This window comes from Oryx dammah, unplaced genomic scaffold (genome assembly GCF_014754425.2).
Source record: "Oryx dammah isolate SB20612 unplaced genomic scaffold, SCBI_Odam_1.1 HiC_scaffold_24, whole genome shotgun sequence".
Lineage (NCBI taxonomy): Eukaryota > Metazoa > Chordata > Mammalia > Artiodactyla > Bovidae > Oryx > Oryx dammah.
The window spans coordinates 15,552,285-15,577,156 of NW_024070208.1; the positions used below are offsets into that span (position 1 = coordinate 15,552,285).

At 40.2% G+C, this 24,872-nt stretch overlaps 1 protein-coding gene across 1 annotated transcript in view; it reads left to right on the forward strand.

Annotated features, from left to right (window-relative positions):
* GTF2F2 (general transcription factor IIF subunit 2) overlaps nucleotides 1-22,552 on the forward strand; it is a 138,034-nt gene extending 115,482 nt beyond the window's left edge. The window contains exons 7-9 of the mRNA XM_040267221.1: nucleotides 5,239-5,382; nucleotides 18,310-21,193; nucleotides 21,478-22,552. Coding sequence (XP_040123155.1) covers nucleotides 5,239-5,382; nucleotides 18,310-18,429 — 264 coding nt within the window. The 3' untranslated portion in view covers nucleotides 18,430-21,193; nucleotides 21,478-22,552. The remainder of the gene's footprint in view (nucleotides 1-5,238; nucleotides 5,383-18,309; nucleotides 21,194-21,477) is intronic.
* The last annotated feature ends 2,320 nt before the right edge of the window (nucleotides 22,553-24,872 follow it).

A 24,872-nucleotide genomic window follows, 5' to 3' on the forward strand; every position in this document is an offset into this window, starting at 1 on the left:
TGCACACCAAAGACTGATCAACCCTAAAGAATTAATTTCCTCCCAAGAGGTAACAACACATTAGGCAGAAACAGAAGCATAGAGGGTGGGGGAATCTTTCATAAGGATTTAAAATGCAAACCATGATATTCAAGGCTGTCACGCTCACTTTAAAAGTTAGAAACCTCCACAAAGACTGCCTGACAAAGCAATCAAAGTATTTCTGCAAACAACAATCTAGAAATTTACAGACATCTGTATTATAATATTTTAATTGGAAGTGGGTGGCATTTATAATTTTAGTCAGGGATTATTGTCTCAGTAATGACGGTTGAACAGCCCTATGCCACATCCACAATGGGTGTTCAGCATTTGGTTGCCATTCAGTCTTGAATAATTTGTTTTATATTTTGAAAGTAAAATTGTATATGATGGAATTTGGGGATTATAAAAATTTGTACCTGGAGATGAAAGTTCTTTCTGAATTGACATTTCTGTGCAGCTGGTGACGCCTTAGTTTATGGTCATTAGGGGCAGATATCAGTAATTAAAATTCATATAATACAAAAGCTATTTCTAGTCTAATAACTAGCCTAGTAGTATTTTGTGGCGGCTGCGAACAAGTTAGAAATCTGATTGCTTTGAGTGTCGGTTCCTGATAGTGCCAGTGCGAAACAAAATGTCCAAGGGGAAAGAGCTAAAAGAAGAAATGGCATACCTTGAAACAGTGGTCTTTTCCTAGACTGGTGCGTATCATGTGTTGTTTATTTGTGGGATTAATTTTTAGTACAGAGTTATAAACTGTACTGTACAGAGTTTATACTATATAAGCTATATAACTGTAGTACTATAACTCTGTACTATACTATAGTACAGTTACTCTGTAACTCTGGAGATTAATACTAGTCTGAATACTGTTTGCAGAATACTATGCTATACTATACTATAACTTTAGTATAATACTATACTATAACTTTAGTACAGAGTTACAATATTAAGACTGCCATTTGTACACTGATGAGCTTAAAAAAGAGAAGTTACCTCAGGGATCTTAGTTTTGGCATGAGTATAATTAGTTGCTAATAATTTAATGATCATGGGATCATTTTAGTCCCTTTTTATAATTACATGTACTTTGGAACCACCTGATACCACAGAGCAGAATTGGGGTGATGGAGCTCTCTTGAACATTATCCAAAAATAAAAATAAAAAAGATTTAAATAATGCTGTACTACAAAAATTTTATTGAGCCATTGATAGGTATGGTTAATGCAGAAAGATAAGCATACAAGTCTTGTCTGTTTTCTCCCCATTTTAAAGGAGGAGAGCACCAATGTTAAATGCATTGTTTTTGAGATTGAAACATGTAAACCAAGATTTAAAAAGAAAATTTTCTGTGTAGAATTGATACTTTTCTCACTGCTCATTAACATTGCAAATCACAACCTAATCTGACTCTTAATCGATACCTTCAGTATTGATTTTGAAGTTTCTTTCTAATTTATTCTCAGTTCTTATCTTTAGTCCTTCTGAGTCTGACCTGTGGCTTTTAGGATTGGAACAACTTGATAACAAACACTTAAGTTTTTCTCTCCACTGCCGCCTACTGGACTATCTGCCCTCTCTAAAGTAGACTGTCTTGCTTTGGTAGTGGAGTTGCTCAGTTGTGTCCAACTCTTTGCGACCCCATGGACTGTAGCCTACCAGGCTCCTCCGTCCATGGGATTTTCCAGGCAGTAGTACTGGAGTGGGCTGCCATTTCCTTCTCCAGGGATCTTCCTGATCCAGGGATTGAACCCAGGTCTCCCACATTGCAGGCAGACGCTTTACCATCTGAGCCACCAGGGAAGTCCTATCTTGCCTTACCAGCATATTTTGTTACTTGAAAACATTTTTCCGTTCATCCTCCTAGCTTCTTCTTTACATGAGGAAGAGAGGGCTAAGAGTGGAAGCTGAATATACCATAACTTCTGTTTCCTATTTCCTGAATTTCTTTCAGCATAAATTAAAGCTGGGATGGAAGAGCAGACAATATTGTACAAGTGTAGCTCCATACTGAGAGTACAAAAGCATGGCACTAGCCTTTTGCTAGGTTCCCACCTCTCTGTCTTGTTTTTCTTGAGGACCAGTTGTTGTAGCCACATGTTCTGGGAAACAAACTCACTCAGAAGGACAGTGCAGATTGTGGAGTGCAATTTATTACACCGGCGGGCCCAAGGCAGAGTCTCCTCTTAGCCAAGGACCCCGACCAGCATTTGTGAAAATCTTTTATACGCCATGTGTACGTGTCTGAACCCACCACTCCAAATTCCTTGAGACTTACATAAAGCAAGGAAAATACAATCCCAGTAACCCCATCATTCAAGTGCTATGTGCTCATGTGCTCAAACAAACAATTAGCCAATAATCATTGGCCAATAATCTATAAACCCGAGCTTACACTCCGATAGATACAGAAAATTTTATGGCCTGTTTGGATGAAGGGGTGATTAGCGTATGTTTTCTCTTAGGCGATGAGTAACCTAGATACGACCTTCAAGGTTCCCCTGCCAGGAGGGGGTCTTATCCTTCTGTTGTTGTTTTCATAGACACTAAACACAGAGTTCAGAGTCCATTGGAAAGGTGGCCCAGCATGATCAGCATGAACAGGCCTAAGATGGAGTCCAGGCCCTATGAATTCCTTCTTCACAGTGACCTTTCGCTGAATGAAATCCCACACCCACTCAGGCCTGTGAGAAGGAAATAGGCTTTCTTCACTCTTCCTTAGTCTGATTCTACCTCCCTTTATTTTGTAGACACCAAGTTAAGTTTCTCTTATCTTCCACTTGGTCAGCGTAAAGGGTTATCGTATCTTCTTCCCATGGTCCATACTTTTATACTCTTTCTTCCAGCCCTGCTTTCTAGACTGTCCATCCCAGTGGACAGAGCAAACCCTTTCAAGCACAGTGCAGCTGTGGAAGGGGATTTCAGGATGCAAACTGAGCAGTTATAAATGGGGGACATATGACATATTTTAGACACTGGTCCACAAAGGAAGGCTCAAACATGGATCACTGCAGGTATTCCACAATGTCGTTCCGCTTTTTAATCCAAAGAGCCTCCTTTTTGTAGATTTGAGGGCTTTGTCTTAGTCTGTCGTGCTTTCTTTCTCCATCATACAGCCACTGTCTTAGTTCTCACCTCCTTTTCACCCAAGAGAAAGAAAATTCTGTCTTGAGTGGCCCTCAAGTCCATCTCTTTTGGTCTTGGCTATAGCTCTACAACCTCCTTTCTCACAGAATTGGGGCAGAATCTGTACTTCTGCCTTTGACCATAAGTGCATTTTTTCCACCTGATACTGGGATGGGGTTCATTCCTCCCCAATAATACAGTCTGTGCCCTGCATTTATGCTTTTTTCCCAACGTCGTGAAGTTGTCCTAGGTAACTCTGTTGTCTCTTTACTACATTACTACATTTACAATACTCAAAGCCCTTTGTATACATTTTAGTACACAAGCCTTAATAAAGGGATACCTTTTGAAAGAGGGTATCTTATTTACTCCCATATTTTAGTCCAGTTGTTGTTTAGTCGCTAAATCGTGTCCGACTCTTTTGTGACCCCGTGACCTGTAGCCCATCAGGCTCCTCTGTCCGTGGGATTTCCCAGGCAAGAATACTGGAGTGGGTCACTGTTTTCTTCAGTTTTAGTGCAATACCAAGCATCTAATCCATGCTTAATCTAATGAGGAGTTGAATGGATTTCGAATTTTACTCTCCAGGTATACATACCACAAAAATTAAGACATTCAATTTAGCTCTTTCTCCTTGTCTAGCTCCTAATTTTATTTATTGAAAGAGTTGTCAGAGTTACTTCTTCCCTCTAATTTGAAAGTCTCTGATTATATTTAAGATATATTTTTAGTCTTAACATCAGTAGAAGTTAGATTTTATCTTTTTACGTCTCTCTTGTTAAAATACAGAGAATAAGCCTAACTATGTGAAGCTGGAATTTGTACATAATTTAGTTGTACGTTGTGATATGCGTTTCTCCATCTTTGAAGCCAGCCTCTCTCTTATAGTAATTCTGCTGATGCACAAAAGATTGTTCTCCGACAGCTTTTACCCAGCCTGCTGATGCTTTATTGACCAGGTGGGGTGCTGCAGTCTCTATTGTTGTTTAGTCGCTGAGTCATGTCCGACTGTTCTGCGACCCCACAGACGGTAGCCTACCAGGCTCCTCCATCCATGGGATTCTCCAGGCGAGAATACTGGAGTGGGTTGCCCTTTCCTTCTCCAGGGGATCTTCTTGGCCCAGGGATGGAACTCGCGTCTCCTTCATTGGCAGGAGAGCTCTTTACCATGAGCCACCAAGAAAGCCCTACACTGTATATATATCTGTCCTCTAACAAGCTTCTGAGGCTTTATCAAGATAAAGTTTGTTTAAAAAAAAAAGATGAAAAGCTTAATCAACTGACATGAATGCAAGCAAATTGCGTGTTTTCAATAAAGAGTTAACTTTTTTGCAAATGCACATATGTATGCATTTGTAAACCACTGGATGCTGACACCATTCGTGCCATTGCTTACTTCATTTTACAGAAGAAGCAAGTTCAAGGAGGTCATGGGGTTGGGAGGAGAAAAGGCCACCACCCTTGTTCTTGGCTTTTTACCAAGATTTGATTTCCCAAGCTTTTCCTCCGTAGAAAACCTGTTATCTGATCTGCCTGCCCCTCAGCCTTCTTTCTGCCCTGAAAAACTGTCATTTTGAAAGATATTACCTACCAAATGGCATCGAGCAGATAAACTCTTTTACTGTATTTTGGGTAATCATTGGAGAAGGAAATAGCAATCCACTCCAGTACCTTTGCCTAGAAAATCCCATGGACAGAGGAGCTTGGTAGGCTACAGTCCATGGGGTTGCAAAGAGTCGGACACTGAGCGACTCCACTTGGGTAATCAAAAACCAAGAGTTGCAAATAGCCTTTGTGATCCACATGATGTGATTTCGGTGAAGATGGGCTTTGGAGGAGGAAATGGACACATTACGTAAAGCTTTAGGGAACAGTGAAAATGGTTTACTGGTGGGCACTAACCTTCCTGGAGCCTTAAAGGTCTGAGGAGCCCTAAGAGTGGTGAAGCCCACAGGTACTGAACCACCACTCTTTGACCTGCTGCCTTGCAATGTAAAATCTAACAGTGGAGGACGGAAAAGAGTGCCTGTGTTTCAGAGTGAGCGCGCTGAACTGATGCCGTTGGGTTTTTTGCTTTTTTCACATAGATTGAATATGAAAGGAAAAAGAAAGAAGATGGAAAACGAGCCCGAGCTGATAAACAACACGTTTTGGACATGCTGTTTTCAGCTTTTGAGAAGCATCAGTATTATAATCTGAAGGACTTGGTGGACATCACAAAACAACCTGTGGTATGTATATGCTCACATTGATCCTTTAAATAGGTTTAAATCGGCTTCATTAACACGGCTTTACTGAAGAGAAGCATATCGTGAATTAGTATGTTCACTTGCACCTAGGCTGGTGACAGGTTTTGTTCCAGCATGGAAAAGATATCTCCGTGTAGTCTTTCTTCTTCCTTCCTTCCTTCCTTCCTTCCCCTCTCTTCCTTTCTCTCTGTTTCTTTTTTTAATCTCAGCTTCATTGTTTGAACTTTAAATTCATTTAGTATCAGTAGTTCATATGGAGATGAGGCGGATTTGTCCTCCTTTTGACTGACCCTTGACGTTAAGCCTGAAGTCTCTTTGTTTATAGCATTTCTAGTCTTTCGTTTGTTCTTCTGCCTCCCTCTAGAAAAGCTCAACTTTAAGAGTCACTGTTTTTTCACAGTGTTTATCCCTATCTTGTGAACTGTTCTCTGTGGATTTTTTTTTAAATCATCTAGCACTAACATTAAGTCCTTTCAAACTTGAGCTGTAGAGCCTCACAGTGCTTGTTGAGATTATGCTTGGGTTGGCCTAGTCTCCATTTTCAAGGAAATTTTTAATAAATTGATGTTTTAGAAAAGTTTTGTTCTATAAATAATCATTTTTTAGTCACTTCTCCAGATGTTTGTATTAATACCTATCTGCAAATAATCTGTGTTTCTAATCCATTTAAAGTGCTGGAAACAAGGAAGGAATTGAAACCCTTTCTCTAGTCTTTGGGTCACATTTCCTTCCATTTAACTTTTTCACACCTAAGCTTAGCAAAGTGTCAGATTGAATTATAGCAGTATTTTACTTATAGGTTTTTAAAAATTAGGTGGAAACCCCTTGTTTTTGTCCTCTTACCCAGTTTTCCTTTATCATTTTATCCACCTTGCCAGGATACCCAAGAATATGTTAATTCTAACTGCTCCATTTATTTGCTTCAGAATATGTAACAAGATAACCAGTTTTGTAAAATATTTTAACATTAAAAAAATATATATATTTTAACATAAATGGCTCCATGTTTTTTTTTTAATGTATTCAAAGCTTCAGGAAATTATTTCTGAAACTTCAGTATTGATGGTGCAGTTCCCCACTTCTGTAGAGATTTCTTTACTGTTACACTTCATCCTTTCACTATTTCATTAAGAAAGAAATTAGAATTCCAAAAGACCTGAATACTTTTCTTTAACCAAAGAGAAGGAAAGTGCTCATGCTGGCAGTATTATCAACTCATCTTAATGACTTCACTCCCTTCAGCATCAAAGCCTTAGAAACAGCATTCCGAGCTAGATTAAAAAATTTGAAATAGAATAATTCATAAGCTAAACTCCATTTCTTCTGCTTTTAATGTTTATCTTTGTATTTTTATATATACATGAAAAGGCTATTCCAGATATTCTGGATGCAAATGACATAGTCTCATAGAATAAAACACACATACACAGTTAGATGTGGGAAAATAAGTGTTTGTAGAGGGACATTCAGATAAGTACTAAGGAAAGCTCTTTCTTTGCCTTCACAGGGAATGACATAATATTTTTCAAGTTTATTCATTTTGCAGCAGAGAAAAAGAATAACTAGCTTTCTCTCATCTTGGCTGTTCAGATAATTTTTATGTGGTGGAACTCAGTGACTCTCTTAACAGAACCTCTTAATTCATGGTCAGTAGGTGGGCTTTAGGAGATCCAGCAACCCCCTGAATATGTACAGAAATGTGTGGATTTTTCTGGGGAGCAGGTTTGTAGTTTATGTCAGATTCTCAGAGAGCCTGGGAACCTCAAAGAGCTTGAGAACCACTGATCTAGAAACTGAATTATTTTATAGTAGTTTTATTATTTAGGGACTAAATTGCCTCTAAAGCATTAAGTTTTTGAAGGCAGGTTTGTATATTATTCACATCCCTAAATATTCATACATTCCACAACACAAACATAGTAGCAGTCCAGTAAATATTAGATAAATTGATTTAAGGAAAAGGAGATGGTGACATCCTTTACCTTTTAGGACCAGCCTATTTTCCTCAGGTGGATTTTGACAGACCTCCTGTTATCTGTGGCAGGAGCGGGGTACAAAGACCCATCTCAGTAAAGCATGGAGTGCCAGAGCTGCAGTTACTCTTGTGTAGAGGGTAGGACTGGACGTGGTCACCATGGGCTCTAGTCCTGCCATTTACCTCAGTGAGATCTGGAGAAGTCACGTCCGTCGCTAAAACTGAGGGAGCTGGACCGGATAATCACCGTGACCCCTCCCAGCGCTCCGTCTATGATTCTCTCCCTTTCCGGTTCCATCTCTTCCTCTCCATCTCCCACTCACATTCGAACCAAGCTGGCAAAGCCCGTTGACCTAGAAAGTGGCTATAGCCCAGCTCGCCTCCGTGTAGGTAATTCTCCCTTTTAAAAGGGTCACAGGACATAAGTCGGTCTGTACTAATGGGCTTCAGTACACCCTTATAATTTGATTTTAGTCTGAGCAGTACCAGGAGAATGAAGGAACCCAGTGTAGCATGAAAGTCCAGGAAGGAGACTTCCTGATGGAAAGAGCACAGGACTGGGGGTAATAGGGCCTCGGTTCACGTCCCAGTCCTGCCATTTAGCCAGATAGTCCAGGTACTTGAATGCATTTAATGTTTTATTACGTTATATAATTTTAATATTTAATTTACTTGATATATGACATTTTAATATAAAATTTACTAATATATTCAAGTTAAATGTGTATAATATTATACTTCGTAAATTTGTCTTAAAAATGCCTAGTTTATAGGTTCCTTGTAATAATTTTAATGCTTATGAAAGTTGCATTTGTCAACAGCAAAGTATTTTGCTAGTATTTATTCTTAGTATTATTAAACACACTTTTGAGCCCTGTGTAAAATGGAAGAAAAGAGGTCGTCTTCTTGGTGTTGACGAGTTCTTTAGCCAGTGCGTTTAATGACATGCTCTGGTTTTCTGATGGCCCCCAGCGCCTCTCTTGATACCAGGTTTCTGACCATGATGTGCTCATTTTAACAGTCCTCTTTGTTATTAGCACCACTACTATATTCTTAAGTTACCATCTGCTTTCTGACCTTTAGGATGTCATTTTTGACATTCTGAATGAATCTGAAGTATTTTCTTGTTTTTCCAGTTCCTTCCCTTCTATAGTCTTTTTCCTAAAAACCTTCACTCCTGCAAGCGAAATTATTGATTAGAGAAACTGCCCTTAAGGGCCAGCCTGTATCCTTCATTCACCAGTGTGTGACTTGCATACGCAATCAGAGAGTTAAAGTTACTCATTAAGGACAATAAGCCAATTTTAAAAGGCCAGGCTCTGGTAACTGATAAAAAAAAAAAAAAGTCAGAAACACAGCATCCATTTAAAGGAGTGTTTTCATGCATTTAAAATTTTTACTTTACCCCCCACCCAGAGTAAAATATCAGAGGAAGCCTGTTATTTCTCTGTTGACAGTCTTTGCTCTTTTACCTTAAATGTGTTACGTCAAGTCTTTCTTCATATTTTATTGTATCTGTAAAATTGTAGCATAGCAGCATTTCCTTCAGGAATTCAAGCCATTTGAAGCTTTATATAATTGTTCCCTTTGAAACCCCAGACTGCCAAGACCACTATGAGCCCAAGCACCCTGTTCTCCAACACAGCACCCCTTTCCCAGGGTTTCTTCAGACATCCATTTCTGTTTAAAGTGTCATCAGAAATCAGCTCTAATTGTAACTGAACCTCTTCATTTCCTTGTGCTCTGTGTCCATTTGATTTCAGGTCAAGATTCAGGGAACTTTAATTATTGATGATCCCTTGTAAATCAGCAGTCCCCAATCACGTCGACCCAGTGGACCATTTGCCTTTTAATTCAGAGTGTGTAATTGAACAATTTGCATGCTTTTATAAAGTAAGTCCACATCAACAAGAAAAATGAGGCAAAGATTTGCATGGCTTTGATTTTGAAGCATCTTGGTACCCATAAGCTTAAGTTGCCCAGCGCTAAATAATGCTCAACAGGCCGTTGCTCATTTGTCCAAAATAGGCTTTTGATAAAGCCAGTGCAGCAATAAGGTAATGTTAACCTGATCCTCAGAGCTTGTTTCCAGACAGGGCTGAATAGAAATAAGCGGAATTTGGCATCAGTAAGATAAAAGAAGATAATGCTTTTTAAAGGGAAAAAGTGGCTAAAGAATTTGATATACTTAGCATTAAATCCTGTCAAAAGATAAAAGTTTATTTACAAGCATATATTCTTACAGACCTGTCAGTTAGCTGGGACTCTTTCAGCTGCAAGAAAGGAAAACTGAGCTCAAACTAGCTTAAGCAAAAATACAATGTATTGGCTCCTGTAGCTGAGAAGTTCAGGAATGCATCTTGCTTTAGACATGGCTGGATCCAGCTACTAATACTATTTAGTTAGCCCGATTCCTCCCCATCCCTCCCTATCTCTCCTCATCTTACGTCTTTCCTGGGTATTGTCTTTCTGCTCGGGCAGGATCTAGCCATGTGGTAGACAAAGTGGCCTCCTGAAGCACTTCACAGCTAGCAGCCTCGAAGCATACAGAGAATGTCTGCCCTGATTATTCCAGTAGAAGCTCAGGGAAGATCTTAATTGCCCCACCAGGGGTTGGATGTTCATTCCTGAGCCAAGAGGATGGGGTAGGACCGTCCATCAGCCAGGCGCACTGCCTCTCGCACCCTTGTGCCCCACTACTTGGTACAGAAATAGCACCTGCTGAGCCGTAGTCATTTGCTGTTACCTCAGATTTAGTTTGTTGAAAACAGAACTCTTGATTTCTACACCCCTCCAACCCCGACCCCCCAGACTGCCCCACTGCAGTAACAACACCATGCCCCAAGTTGCTCAAGCCAGACGTGCACTCCTCTTTTCTATTCATGATGTCTGTGTCACACGGTATGATACATATATATCATACCTCTCTGGCTCAGAATCGTAAAAGGTGAAAGTAATCTTAGAGACAGTTCAGTCATAGTCCCAGAGAAGGAGTTGCCTAGAGGCCTGAGCCCAGTCTTACTGCATCGCCTCTTCTGTTCAGACACGTGTGTATATCCAAAGACAAACTCAAAAAATGCTTCTCTGACAATGGGAACCCCTTTTTAATGACAGGAGGGGGGCGCTAATTTCTCTCTCAGACTGCTTTGAAATTTTCTGTATTATTAAGAATCATCTCATTAATCTAAGCCATATACATGGAAAATGGAATCTAAGCTTTATGCTAGCTCATTCAGTTCCTGACCCAAGTGAAAACAGGGCTTTTTTTTTTTTTCCCTCAGAAGCCAACACAACATTGTAAACCAATTGTCCTCCAATTAAAAAAAAAAAAAAAACCTGTGTTTTTTGAAGTTCATTGTTTAAAGTTCATTCCCAAATGAACTGCTAAATAAGTGTTTTTATTATATGTCTTGTTCTGACATAGGCTTTTCCTTTTTCATGTGATTCCTTTTCTCTTTTTTCCCCCCGAATCTTTATCATTTCCTTTCTATTCACATATTTCTTTTCAGTTCTCTCTTCATTTTTTCTATAACTGGAAGTTTTTAATTTCAAATGGTATGACCAAAACTAAAAAGACCACCAGTTGCCCAGCAAAGCATGTTAACTAGTGACAGCCCTTTGTGAGACTTCCATTTTAAAAAATAATTATTTGCAGCAGCTGGTTAATTCAGTTGGTTAGAGTGTAGTGCTAAAAAATAATTATTTGCTATCTTGTTAATTTGAGCCTTACTTAAAAGTTTTAGAGTATGAAATGTCCTATTAAAATAAATTATTAACTATGTTGAATATAAATGGATAAAATTTAAATGCATTTATAAAATTTTAATGCTTTCCTTATGAAGAGAAGGTTCTAATAACTAATAGATTTGGTACCAAGTTGATTATGATATGGTAACATTTTCTCTTTTAATTTATCCTATGATTTGTCTCAGCCTTTTTATTTTAATTTATTTTTTTACCTAATTCTGAATGAGGTAAAATTGGGGGCGTCAATGTGTTAATATAACCAATCAAGTCAGTATTTTATATGAAATACTACATAGGTAAAAGAAGTATCTGACAGACAGTAGGCTCCCAGTAAGCAAAATTGGGCATTATCTACATACAAAATTTAGAGTTTTTAATTAAGCAGTAGGCCATACAATTTGTATTTATTCTGGAAATGTCAATACCCATAAAATCTCCTTCTCTACCTTTCCAGCCCCATTTGATTTTAAAGTAAAATGAATAAAGGTAAGAGGTAAAAAATAAATGTTTAAGCTCATTAGCTGCCTCCTCCCGGTTACCTTATCCCTAAAGCAAGTCCCTAAAGCAAACTGGAAGGCCAGACTTGTTTCAGGCTTGTGGGGATTATCTTGGGGAAGAAGTCATTTTCTGTGTGTTGGTCTCTACCTAAGAGAAGACATTACCCTGTGGGCTTAGATAAGTGTCTGAAGCTTCCTGGTCTCTCTAGCTCAGCAGGGGAATTGATCCCAGAGGGTACACCTGTAGGCAGAAAACCTTACGGTGCCTGTCTGGCTGGCCATCTTCAGTTCTGCATTGTAACAGAAAGCGTTCCTTCTAGAATGTGCCAAGACGGATATTCTAATTCCATCATATTTTCCAGTCCGTATGGACTGATCCAAAGAGCTTGCCACTGTTAATTGGAAATTTTACTTTACCCATGGCAATTTGGTAATAAAAAATGGTGTTATCTTAATTTGTTGTCAGCTAGAGAGGTCTTTTTTTTTCTCATCAATTTAAAACCTTGTTTTTCAATACAATTGTATTTTTTTTAAGTTACAGTTTAGTGGATTTTCATGTATTCACATAGTTGTACAACTACTGCCACAATCAATTTTAGAACATTTTATTCACCCCTCGAACTCTGTACCTGTTAACGGTTACTCCTGTGCACCCACCCCCCTCCCCAGCCCTAGCAAACCACTGATCTCCTCTGTGTCTCTAAAGATTTGCCTGTTCTAGACATTTTCATATGAATGGGATCATATGATATATGGTCTCTTATGACTGACTTCTCTGATTTAGGCATAATGTTTCCTCAGGTTTCATCCATGTTGTATCATGTATCGGTATTTTCTTCTTTTTTTATTGCCAGATATGTACTGTTATATGAGTATACAGCAATTTGTTTATCCATTCACCATAGATAGTTGTTTCCTCTTTTTGGCTACTGTAATAAGGCTGATATGAGCATTATGTACAACTTATTATGTGAACATATTTTTATTTCCCTTGAGAGCTGAACTGCTGGGTCACTTGGTAACTCCGTTTAACTGAGGAACTGCCCGATTGTCATCAGTCCTTTTTTAATCCTTAAGCAGCAAGAGCTTTTGTATACTGTTGCGTTAGAGTAAAACTTTACTGTCAATTCCATATATTTTAAGGGCGAATAATGCCTCATCATCGAGAATGCTAGCTAATTTTCTAAAAATTGTCTGTGGTAAAATAAATACCTGAAGACTCTCTTGCTTGCCATTTAATTTCTAGCAGTGTTTTCAGATGGACTAATAATGACTAGGTCAATTGATATCTTCTTATTCTTTGTACAGTCTAAACTACATGTCAGTAACCAACACAACATTGTAAAGCAGTTTTCCTCCAATTAAAAAATAAAAATAGCTAAACTGCTCATCACACCAAATGAACTAGTTAGTTTCTGTAGTTCTAAATGCAAGAATTCATATTTATATTTCAGTAGGAATTTTTTTCATCTTTATCTAGTTTTTAATATCTTTTGATTATATTTTTCTAATTAACATTTTTAACATTAACTATATGTACATATGTTTGTTTCTCCCCCAGTTGGTAGCCATAATATCCAAGCCTTGGACTACTTTGCAGTATTCCAAGATTAAGTTATGTTTAGCATACAAATAAACTAATACAATTTAGAAAGCATATCTTTAAACATAGTTAAAATTCAAAGGTGTGGCCCAAAGGAAGTAAACTTTGTCTGAAATATGTAAGCATGTGAGTCACTTGCCTCCACTGGACAGATGAAGCGTTACTGAAAGTAAGAGGATTTACCAGCATATAAATGTTGATGCAGCAATAAATTTCCTTGCTTAGAGTTTGGATTAAGGAGGGAGGGCTGTGGGGCGGGTAGGGTTCATGGCTTGACCATTTCATTACCCATCATTCTGTACTCCTTAGAGTTTTTACAAAGGGAGGAATGCAGCCTGTGGGACCCTGAGAGGAAAACAGGACAGAGACTAGTGTAAAAACAGATGAAACCAGCAGGAAGAGGGGAGAAAAACGCTGAGATGGCCCAGGTGCCAGAGAAGCCCTCAGCACTGTCTTCCCTCCCCCTTTCAGGGTTCTCTCTAAAGGAGAGAAAACGGGTTGCCTTTGTTCACAGCTTATGCATACTATGTAGTTTGTTTAATTTTTTTTTAATGAAAGAACGTTGTGCCTTGGAGCCACTAACATCTTCATCAGTAAGTCCTCTGTTCTGTCAGCCTTGCTTACAGGAGTCACAGTCAGTCATACAAACATCACGTAAATATGAAGTGATACTTTGAAATGATCACAGAACTGACCATGGATGCCCTTGCCACTGGGTCAGTTTATAAAAAGCACATAAGCAGTTTCCCTTTGGTGACTGTGTTAACCAGTGCCGTCTTTTGGTGTAGATTTATGTAATACACACTCACTCCAGCCTTTGGGGACTGTTTTGTGATGAGAAGTCTAGTAAGGTAGTATCTTTATCTTACCTAAAAGCATTATTATTTCGTGATCAGCTCTCTGTCAAAGATATATATGTTTTTTTTTAAATCAACTTTTAGGAATTAGATATAGTTAATTCATTATTATCTGTGATAATGCTTAACACTAAATTTTATGATGATGAAATGAAACAGATAAATCCTCCATTTGCAGTAGAGGAAAAGATGATATGAAAAATGGCAGGAATGGAAGGTGATAAGGAGAGTGAAGAAGAGAAGCTAAAATAGGCTACCGTGACTAGGTTTGTGCCTTGTGACTAGGTTTGTCTTGATCTTGGGGGAGAAATCAGGAATTTGATGTGTGAATTTCCAGCCTTTTGGCCACCACAGTTTCGTCTTGATCCACAAATGCACAGCACATCCTACTCAGTAGACTTCTGGGCTCCAGTATGTGCCTTGCCTTCCCTTGCAAGGAGGCTGTAATGTTCTCTCCCTTTTTTCTCTGCATTCAGACTTTCTGTAAATACACCCCCACACATTCTCTTTTATGAAGACTTGCTGGACTTGAGCCAGTTTATTATTTCAGCTCTTGTTCCACCAAACTGCCCCTAGTAGGTAATGAGAAATCTTTCCAATCCTATGTGACATAAAGGTGATCTTCTCAGTTCTAGAATCCTTTGTTTAAAATACAAGTGGTTAGGCAAAAGATTAAATTGCAGAATCAGTGTTTAGGACTATTTAATGGTAAGAGGAGAACTAGTCCCCCTTGGTCTCTGCACAGAATTGCCGTTTAGTTCAAATGATCAAATGTCCATCCTCAAAGAACCTAGCGTCTTGGCTCCGGCCCCTCTCCAGTGCTCCCAGGATGGCCTACATATGTGCCCTTGTTCCTGAGCTTCTGTTTTACTTTATGGTTGCCTGCTTACATGCCCTTGCTTCCCCCATACACACCCTGATCTTAAACTGTGAACTCTGTGAGGATGAAAACGGACTGTGTGCCACTCAACCTGGTGCTCAGATAAATCTAAGTGTGAAGATACACATTTTTTTAAAATGGGAAGTCCGATTATCAGTTAATCTTCAGTCCTGCTAAAACCTTTAAAAATTTCCACCCCAGTTGGCTTTGTCTCAATAATGTTTTAACACCACAATACAGATGTTAGTAGTAAATTCAGATTCAGGTAATACAGTTTTACCAATTTTTATTTCTCAAACAGGCTGTTCCTCTATATGGTAGTGAGACGAGAAAGGAAAGCAGCTAGAGCTAGCAGAGTTTATTCCCTTGGGCCTTCTAAGTGATCTCCCCCCAACAACCACCACCCTGCTGCAAGAGCTAAACGCTCCTCGCTCCTCTCTTAACTCTGAAGCATACCCGATTCATTCAGCGTTCGTGTGCCCCATGCCTCTGACGTGCAGTCAGGCCCTGCGGTGGCCACACGGGGTTTGATGGGAGAGACAGACATGCACACAGAGAGCTCTGATGCGGTGAGGGCTCTCTCTGGAAGTTCATACAGCGTGAAGTGTAGATCTGAGAGGTGGGACTGTTGGAGAAGGTTCCTCCGAGAAAGTGACATTTGCAACAAGTCTAAAAGGATGAGGAGTTCTCATCTGAAGGGGATAAGCCTTACAGGGAAAGCAAAGGGCAGGGAACAAGAGCAAGTGGACACAGAAATGGCTAGTTCCTGGCCAAGGAGGTGTTAGAGGAGGAGGCCAAAGGGAAAAGACAGACCTGGGTGGATGCCAGCACCAGAGTTTGGAATTTAACCTGGAGGCCAAAGGGGAAGTCAGAGAACATTTTAAACAGAGAAATGACATAATCTCACTGTTCTTTACCTGTGTCCTTCCTTCTAGGATTTTCTGACCTTGTTTTTCTCTATTGTCACTACTGCTTTCTCTGCTAATGCTTTGTGCCAAGTTAATTCAGCTGGTTTTAGTAGAGTGGTCTTAGGTTTGGGATTTGGAACATTGCCAAACTTCCGAAGTTTGCCCCTTCTCCCACCCCAGAAAAGGGTTCTATACCATGACCCTAATCCCGTCTTGTTAACTGACAAATTAATGGACCCCTGACTATGACTTGGCATTCTTATTGTTTAAAAAAAAAAAAAAGTGACATCTTTATATAAAAAAAAATACTCCTTATACTAATGCAATAAAATGAGAGTGAAGGCAACTGAATTTGTACACTTAAGACACTCAGTATTTTGTGTTTAGCCTCTCTAGGCTTTTCATCTTCTGTGTCCGGGTTGTGTACACAGGCACGGTAGGCTTGAGGATGAGACAGTGTCTGTCTGGCGGCCACAGTGCTCCTGGCTCCTGCTCTCTTCATTTTTGAGCCTTGCACTGTGTCCCCAGTTGTATGATTGTTTTGCACCCAGGGTCTAGCCATTCTCACAATAAACCATTCTTTGGAATTTTACAAAGAAATCATTCATGGCACCCAAACTGAAAACCAAAGCCCATCCCGTCATTTTCCATTTATGAATCCTGTTTAACTAGAAAGTCATTTATGAACAGTGTCCCATGTTTTCTATGCAATCTGAAGTAGCAGATGGCAGGCGTGCATATTACCTGGTTGTCTGAAGCCTACTTGAGTAACTCGCTGACTCATTTACACGGGTCCCTCCTTGGAGCCAGCTACAGAAGGCGTGGGAGGAAGGCAGGCAGGCAGGCAGGCCTCCTCCTGGGGAAACCCAGGCCTCCGCCGATTCATTGCTGCCACCTGCTGGGGTGGGGAAGCCGCTCAAGTGAGAGCTGAGCCGTCCGGGCCATTTGAGAGACCTGTTTGTAGTTCCAGTGCTAACCAGGGACCCCTAAATAAAAGTTGAAACTGTAGAGCAGTATACCCGTCAGTGTAAGGTGGTGTTCGATGGTGCCGGTTAACACACACTCTGCAGCAACAGTGAGGGTCAGAAAACTAAATAACACTGCAAGGACCCCAAGATCCCAGAGCATTAGAGCCAGAAGAAGCTTTGGAGCAGTTGCTGTGGACTTTAGTTCAGTCAGGCTCCAGGGGGCTTGTGAATTGCAGTTTCCCATGCCTGGCGCCAGAGATTTAATTGACTCGACCTACAGTAGGGTTTAGTTCACAGGCCCCCATGAAGTTCTGATGCAGGTAGTCTAGCATGACACTTGAGAAGGGCACCACCTTCAACATTATCAAGCCGTTATCAGCCATTTTAAAAATTAGTGCCTCATTTCCATAAATTAAAACATTTACATCCTATTACATCTTCCAGCAATGGGATGAGTCACTGTAATATACCTGTAACTGGTTCTATGAAGCATACACACAAAAATTCTTGTTTGGCTCATTGGTTGTATAGTTGTGGGGGAGGGATTCATTTTAAATATTTAACTTTTCTCTCTTCCCCAAGAAGGAAGTACTGTAATTTGTATTGGTTTATAGTGAAATGCTTTTTCACCTTAGGCATTGGCAAGCAAAGATGGGGTTTGGTACTACTTTTTTTTTTTTTTTTGGTACTACATTTTTCATAGCCATCATTTTCATGCCTCTAGTGATCATTTGACTAATACCTGAATTTTCAGGTGCCTGAAATACCGTGATACAGAGTTCTGACCTCCATCATTTCTCACCCCTATCCTTTGGTGGACCCAAGCCCAAGAAAACTGCAGCCCTCAGGGTTTTTAACATATCTTATTCTCCCTTCCTCTATCTAGGCAACCTTGGCCATGTGATACAAACAATATTAAACATACATAATGACTTACCTTATTACACAAGAAAAGCAAGTGGCCCAATAGCAAATTTGAGAACTCACCTTAGAACTCAGAATTCTGGGTGTCTGTCATGTGCTTGCTTCATAGAAAAATAACATATGCTCCTGCTTCTAAAATGACGGTTTCCTATCCAAGAATAACCCTGTCTGATTGTGAACTCAGTGATACCACGGAACTCGGGGGCTCATTACACTTGGTATACTGTGTAAATTAAGTATCAGCAAATGTGTTTCCTTCTAAACTCTCTTTCCTCCTCCCCTTTTGTTTTTAAGCTCTCAAGGCTGCTGGCATTCAGGACTTCTAAGCCCTTTAATGCAAATAATCATATTTAGTGTAGTTATCATGTATTATATGCAGATAATCAAAAAGGCAGTTTATTGAAATTCATTATAGAGAAATCTAATGGGGCTTTCAGAATCATAATTGTTGTTACTTATAAATGTAGTTTGGTGTATCATTTTATTTTATATTTTTGTTTCCTGCCTTCTTTATCTCATCTGTCAAGGTTATTTTGGTTCTGTTTTTCAGTCGTACCTGAAGGACATCTTAAAGGAAATTGGTGTTCAAAATGTAAAAGGGATCCACAAAAACACATGGGAACTGAAGCCAGAATACAGACATTATCAAGTAGAAGAAAAAAGTGATTAAGAAGATTGGAAGCCTGCCTAACAGAACTAAAGGATGATGAGCTGAGCAGACAGCCCTGATGTGTGAATCCTTGAGCACTATCTATTATAGGGGGGAATGACTGGTACTTTAATTTCTCTAGGTAAATTTTTTAAACAATAATTCTTGTAAAGCTGTTTAAATGATTTTTGAGGGAAAAAAACACCTTTATTTATCTACTTGTATTAAACCAGATTATTCATGATGGGGTGGGGAGTTGAAAGGTTTTTCTTTTTTAAATATTAACTTTAAAATGTAAAATTAGGAAATGTTTTCTAAATGAGGACTCCCCATCTTTACATGAAGAAGTGAAGTGATATAGATCCAAAGTGATTGACACAGCAGGAAAAAAAAGTAGGCAACTCCAGAAATTCTGAAAAGGAACTAAAGAAAAGTTCCTTATTCTGAAATTGTCAAAGAGCAAGGCTGTCTTTTTTTTTTTTTTTTTAAACAGGTGGTTGTGTTTCATATTTGCACATATTAATGAAAGTGTAGCATTTGGGTGTGTCCTAAGGTAGCAGTTTGGTTTGTTTTGTTTCTTTTTTGAGATAGTAGTTTTCATCATTAGCTTACTTTACCCCAGTGACAGTGACCTGAGAAGTGGAAAAAGTCATGGTCAGTTGTTCTTTCTTTCCTCTCTTCTTCTTTTAAAATAATTAGAAATTAAGTGCTTTTCCAATTTGGGATATACATCCCCCATCATAAGCTTCTCAAAGATGTTTACTGCACACTCAGCAAGCCTATATTGACTAGTGTGTGACAAAGGCTGTTTACCACCTAAAGGAGGGTTGTAGGGGTAAGGTTGATGTGTACAGACAAACAGGTTAATGTCAGCTCTTGGGGAATGAAAGTGTTTCTTTTGTCTTTCTTTTTAATTAGTTTTAAATAAAAACAATACCTGTCCATGGTATTACATAGCACAAAATGTTATATATTCAGTTCAGTACAGTTCAGTCGCTCAGTCGTGTCCGACTCTTTGTGATCCCATGAGTTGCAGCACGCCAGGCCTCCCTGTCCATCACCATCTCCCAAAGTTCACTCAGACTCACGTCCATCGAGTCCGTGATGCCCTCCAGCCATCTCATCCTCTGTCATCCCCTTCTCCTCCTGCCCCCAACCCCTCCCAGCATCAGTCTTTTCCACTGAGTCAACTCTTCGCATGAGGTGGCCAAAGTCCTGGAGTTTCAGCTTCAGCATCATTCCTTCCAAAGAAATCCCAGGGCTGATCTCCTTCAGAATGGACTGGTTGGATCTCCTTGCAGTCCAAGGGACTCTCAAGAGTCTTCTCCAACACCACAGTTCAAAAGCATCAATTCTTCGGTGCTCAGCTTTCTTCACAGTCCAACTCTCACATCCGTACATGACCACTGGAAAAACCATCCAAAAGCATATCCATGAATAAGATCACCAAAATGAAAGAAGCTTTAGCAAACTAAACACAATTAAGAATTTATTTTTACTTGTTAATTTTGTCAGCTGTTTCAGTATGCTTACAACCAAGAAGCAGCAAATGCCAAAATTTTTTATTATGTAATTAAAACAAATCCTGGAAATAATCTGTCCACTGAGATAAATATTTTCCTGTATTATTTGATTTTTTAGCAGCAGAATGCTGAAGCTGAGACCAGTGCGTTAGATTTTTTGTCCTGGGATTCCCAGTGAAATAAAACTAAGGAAGGTGGTCCCATCCCCTCTCCCACCTCCAGTTGTCTTATCCTGCCTTACTGTGCTGCACTAACCAAACATTGTATCTCCATAACCTTCCTTTTTTTCTTAAGGTGTTTTTTGTCTGTTAGTTTGTTTTTTATGTGGGCCATTTTTAAAGTTTTTATTGAATTTGTCATAGTTAGCTTCTGTTTTACGTTTTGGTTTTTTGACTGCAAGGCATGTGGGATCTTAGGTCCCGAGTCAGGGATCGAATCCACACCCCCCCGCATTGGAGATGTAACCACTGGACCACCAGGGCCATCCCTTCATTATCTTTCAATTCCCAGTTACTTAAGGCTCAGTGTAAGCAAGTGGATGGGTCATGGTGTGACATATCTGTATATAGCCGAGGGTTCTGGGCACCTGTTATTTGCTTTGTTCAGAGAATGTATCTTCCCCCAAACCTTGTCTTTCTGGATGTATGACACTGCTCTGAAACAGACCTGTGTCTCCTCTACCCCGGCCTTTTGTTTTTGTAGTGACAGCGCCTGCCAGAACTTGCTGCTGGTAGAGTTGCCAGGGCAACTTTGTCTCATCTAAAGCTGTGCTTTGGTTATTTTCTGCCAACTTGGTTCTTAAGCTTCTTTTAGTTACCTTGTACCTTATCACACTGACAGTATCTTATCTCTTAAATACGTACTATCTATTCGGTAGAATAGGTGGTAGACTGGTGCCATTCCTGATTAATTTTTTGAAATTGCTTTCTTATTTAGTACAAAAATACAGCTGTTGGTCAAGGAGATTCTCTCTTCCACATGGGTTCCCCTTTTCTTTTATTTCAGGACTCTCTTGCTCTGATAAACATGGTTTTGGCAGCCAAAAATCTTAAACCCTTATAACCACTGTGAGATGGCAAGAGAGGAAGGCTGATTATACACCTGGTAAGATGTCCCATCATAAGACAACAGGAAGGCCATATGTAATCAATGAGATTGTTAAACTCAACCAGTGCACACCCCTTGGGGATATTTTAACTGACAAAATGTAGTTAAGATTGTGGTTGCTTGGCATTGGAAAGATTTGAAATCACATGTTACCAGTAGCTGGAGAAGGCAATGGCACCCCACTCCAGTACTCTTGCCTGGAAAATCCCATGGACGGAGGAGCCTGGTAGGCTGCAGTCCGTGGGGTCGCCAAGAGTCGGACACAACTGAGCGACTTCACTTTCACTTTTCACTTTCATACACTGGAGAAGGAAATTTCAGCCCACTCCAATGTTCTTGCTTGGAGAATCCCAGGGACGGGGGAGCCTGGTGGGCTGCCATCTATGGGGTCACACAGAGTTGGACACGACTGAAGTGACTTAGCAGCAGCAGTTACCAGTAGCATCCAAAGTGATATATCTTTAAAAAGTAAACCAGTTTAGCTCTATGGAATCAGAAGCAGCTCTCCTGGATTTCAGCAGAGGTACAGTTGTTCCTGATGGTCTGTGATCACATTTTCTTTGAAGCCATTTTCATCACCATTGGTACATATTAATGAAAATAAGAGGAAACAGTGCCTGGCAATGTATCAAACGCTCTAAAATACTCTCTTGTTTAAAGAATTAGCACGGAGAAGTAGATAATGTCCATTTTATAGAACCATTTCCTGCCCAACATATTATCATGAGTACCAGTCCCTCTTTAGGAGAATTCTGCCCTTTGGGGATAAAGTGAATGCTAGAGTATACCTTCACAGAAGCCCATGAGTCTCCCCCACACCCCCTCGTCTTACCTCCAAACCAGGAAAAGGGCAATCGAAGTGGCGACCAGTGGTCTTTGGCATTCCCTGCCTGAATCCAGACACCCAGCCCTTCCTGACCCACAGGACACAGTTACATTATCTCCTTTAAAGTCAGGCTCCTCTTGCTAACTGTTAATCCCTGTTACACTTCAAGTACCCACGTAGGGTGTGCAGCGTTGCAGTGGACTCCTCGAGCTCCATGGGCGTCCAGGATCAAGTGGAATATGACGGGAAGACACTAGCTATGGCACCAGCTGAAAGGTAGCTGCCTTCGTTCAGACTTCACTTGCTGAAAGCTTGCCTTTTGTCTCAGCGTATTGGCCATTTGCCCTGGCATTTGTGTGATGGTCCAAGAGGTGACAAGCCGAGTATCTTTTTGGTTCAGTTTTCACTTTGACAGTTCAGTGCATGCTCCTAAGCCTAATATCTTTTTCATAGCATGTAAGAGGAGAGATGAGAGATCACTTTGTAACATTACTTTTCTTCTCGTACTCCCATGCTTTCTTCTTACTTCCTTTCCTTTGAGCAGGTGCCACCACTGATTATACAGTAGCATGATGTAACACCCGACAGACCGACGGTGTAAGTCTTTGATGGTTTATCATAGGAAAATTAACAGCTTCTATCTGATTTTGTTGGAAATCATCTAAATTTAAAAAGGACTTTTTCAATGCTGTAGCTTCCACTTTAAACTGTTTATTGAACTCTTACGTGTGCCAGACACTCTGCTAGGCATTTGACTCCTGTGACTTGTGTAATCCTCACAACAGCCCTACAAAATGCAGTTCAGGAGACCCAGTTCCATCCCTGGATTGGGAAGACTCCCTGGAGGAGGGCATGGCAACCCACTCCAGTATTTTTGCCTGGAGAATCCCATGGACAGGGAGCCTGGTGGGCTGCAGTCGATGGGGTTGCAAAGAGTGGGACAAAACTGAGCACTAACGCTTTCACTTTCTTTTAACTCATGTAATCCTGACAACAACCCTACAACATGTGTGTGCGCGTGTGCTAAGTTGCTTCAGTCCAAACCAACTTTTAATGAATTGTGTGTTAGAGTTTGAGGTCCCAATCATTTGTCACCACTGCAAATGCTAATCAATAAGGACAGATAGGGAATAAGAAATAAATAGGGTTAAATGACTCCTTTTTTGAGGCCCAGTTACTCCTAGTTGGCCTGGAGGGCCTCCCTAAGAGCTGAGGCTGAAGTAGAGCTTTCTCTGTTCATCCTTTTCCTCACTTAGTGATGACTAGATGCCGCTGGTAGGTGTTTGGCCTGGCTTACTGTTGGCAGGTGACAAATCTGGAGTGGCTGGAAGAAGACTTGCACATGGCCAACAGGTACATGAAAAAATACTCAGCATCACTGCTCATCAGGGAAATGGAAATCAGAACGACAGGGAGCTGTCACCTAACACCTGTTAGAATGGCTGTCCTTAAAAAAGGCAAGACGTAAGTGTTGGTGAGCATGTGGAGAAAAGGGACCTCTTGTGCACTATTGGTAGAATCTACACTGGTTCAGCCCTTACGGGAAACAATACTGAGGTTCCTCAAAAAGTTAAAAATAGAACTACCATGATCTAGAAATCCCACTTCTGGGTGTGTATATACCCAAAGGAAATGAAAACAGGAGTTCAAAGAAATACGCACACTCCCATGTTTATTGCAACATTATTCCCAACAGCCAAGAGATGGCAACAGCATACGTGCCCATCAGTGGATGAATAGTATTCGTATGTTATGCAATGGGATGTTATTCAGCCATGAGAAGAAGGAAATCCTGCCATTTTCTATGTGGATGGACCTTGAGAGCATTGTGCTAAATAAGTCAGAGAAAGACAGCTGGTGTATGCTGTCACATACATGTGGAAGGTAAAAAGGCTAACCTTATAAAAACAGAAAAGTGTTTTCCAGCAGTTAAGGATGGGATAGGAGAGATGTTGCTGAAGACGCAAACTTGGAACTAGTAAATGAGTCCTGAGGAGCACAATGAGTAAAGACAACACTGCTGTATTATTAACAGTAATTACCAAACTTGCTCACAGACTAGATCTTACTTATACCACAACAGAAGTAATTATGTTATAGAAGAGCTAACTGTACCTCACTGGCAATTATATCAAAATATATAAATTATCAAATGTTGTACTCCTTGTCAGTGTTTCTATATCAGATGTATTTCAATTAAAAATAGTAAACTCAAAACACCTGAGCTTTCCAGAGGCAAGCACAGCCTATCATGCTCGCCCATGAACAGTGGACATCGGGACTCGAGAACGGAGCATGGAAACAGGATGAATACAGATGTGTCTGAGCTGTCTGTCAACACTGTTAGGAATCTTTGTTAATTCAGTGGAAATAGAAAAGGTGAGCTTTGCAAAAGTCACATATGATGTGACATGGATGCTAGGCTTCCAAAAGAGTTCTCAAATGAATCCCTTCCTTAAGTCAGCCTACTGCGCAGTTCCCTGTCTAGACCACTGATGACCTTCTCCTCAGCCCCGGGACACAGCCGAGACATTAAGGAGCATTCATTCAGCCATGCATTCCCTTAACAGTGTCACATGTGGGTCTCCAAAGAGAGACCAGTATAGCGTGAAACTGCTAATAGCACTTCAGAAGTAAATGATGGTTTCTCATCGGTGATGCTGAAAGGGAGACTGAAAATTCTATAGACAGACTTCCTTGGTGGTCCAGTGAAGAATCCACTTGCCAATGCAGGGGACATGGATTCAATCCCTGGTCTGGGAAGATTCCACATTCCTTGGGGCAACTAAGCCCAAGTGCTGCAACCACTGAAGCCCACACATCACAATGAAGAGTCCCTGTCCCCTTACCCAGACATCCCGCACAGCAACAAGGACCAAGAGCAGCCAGCATTAAAAAACATTCTGTAGAGGAGTATAGATTTATAAAACACAAATAAAATACTTATATCTAGACTGTATAAAGGTCTCTCAATAACAAAACAACCCAACTTAAAAGTGAGCAATAAC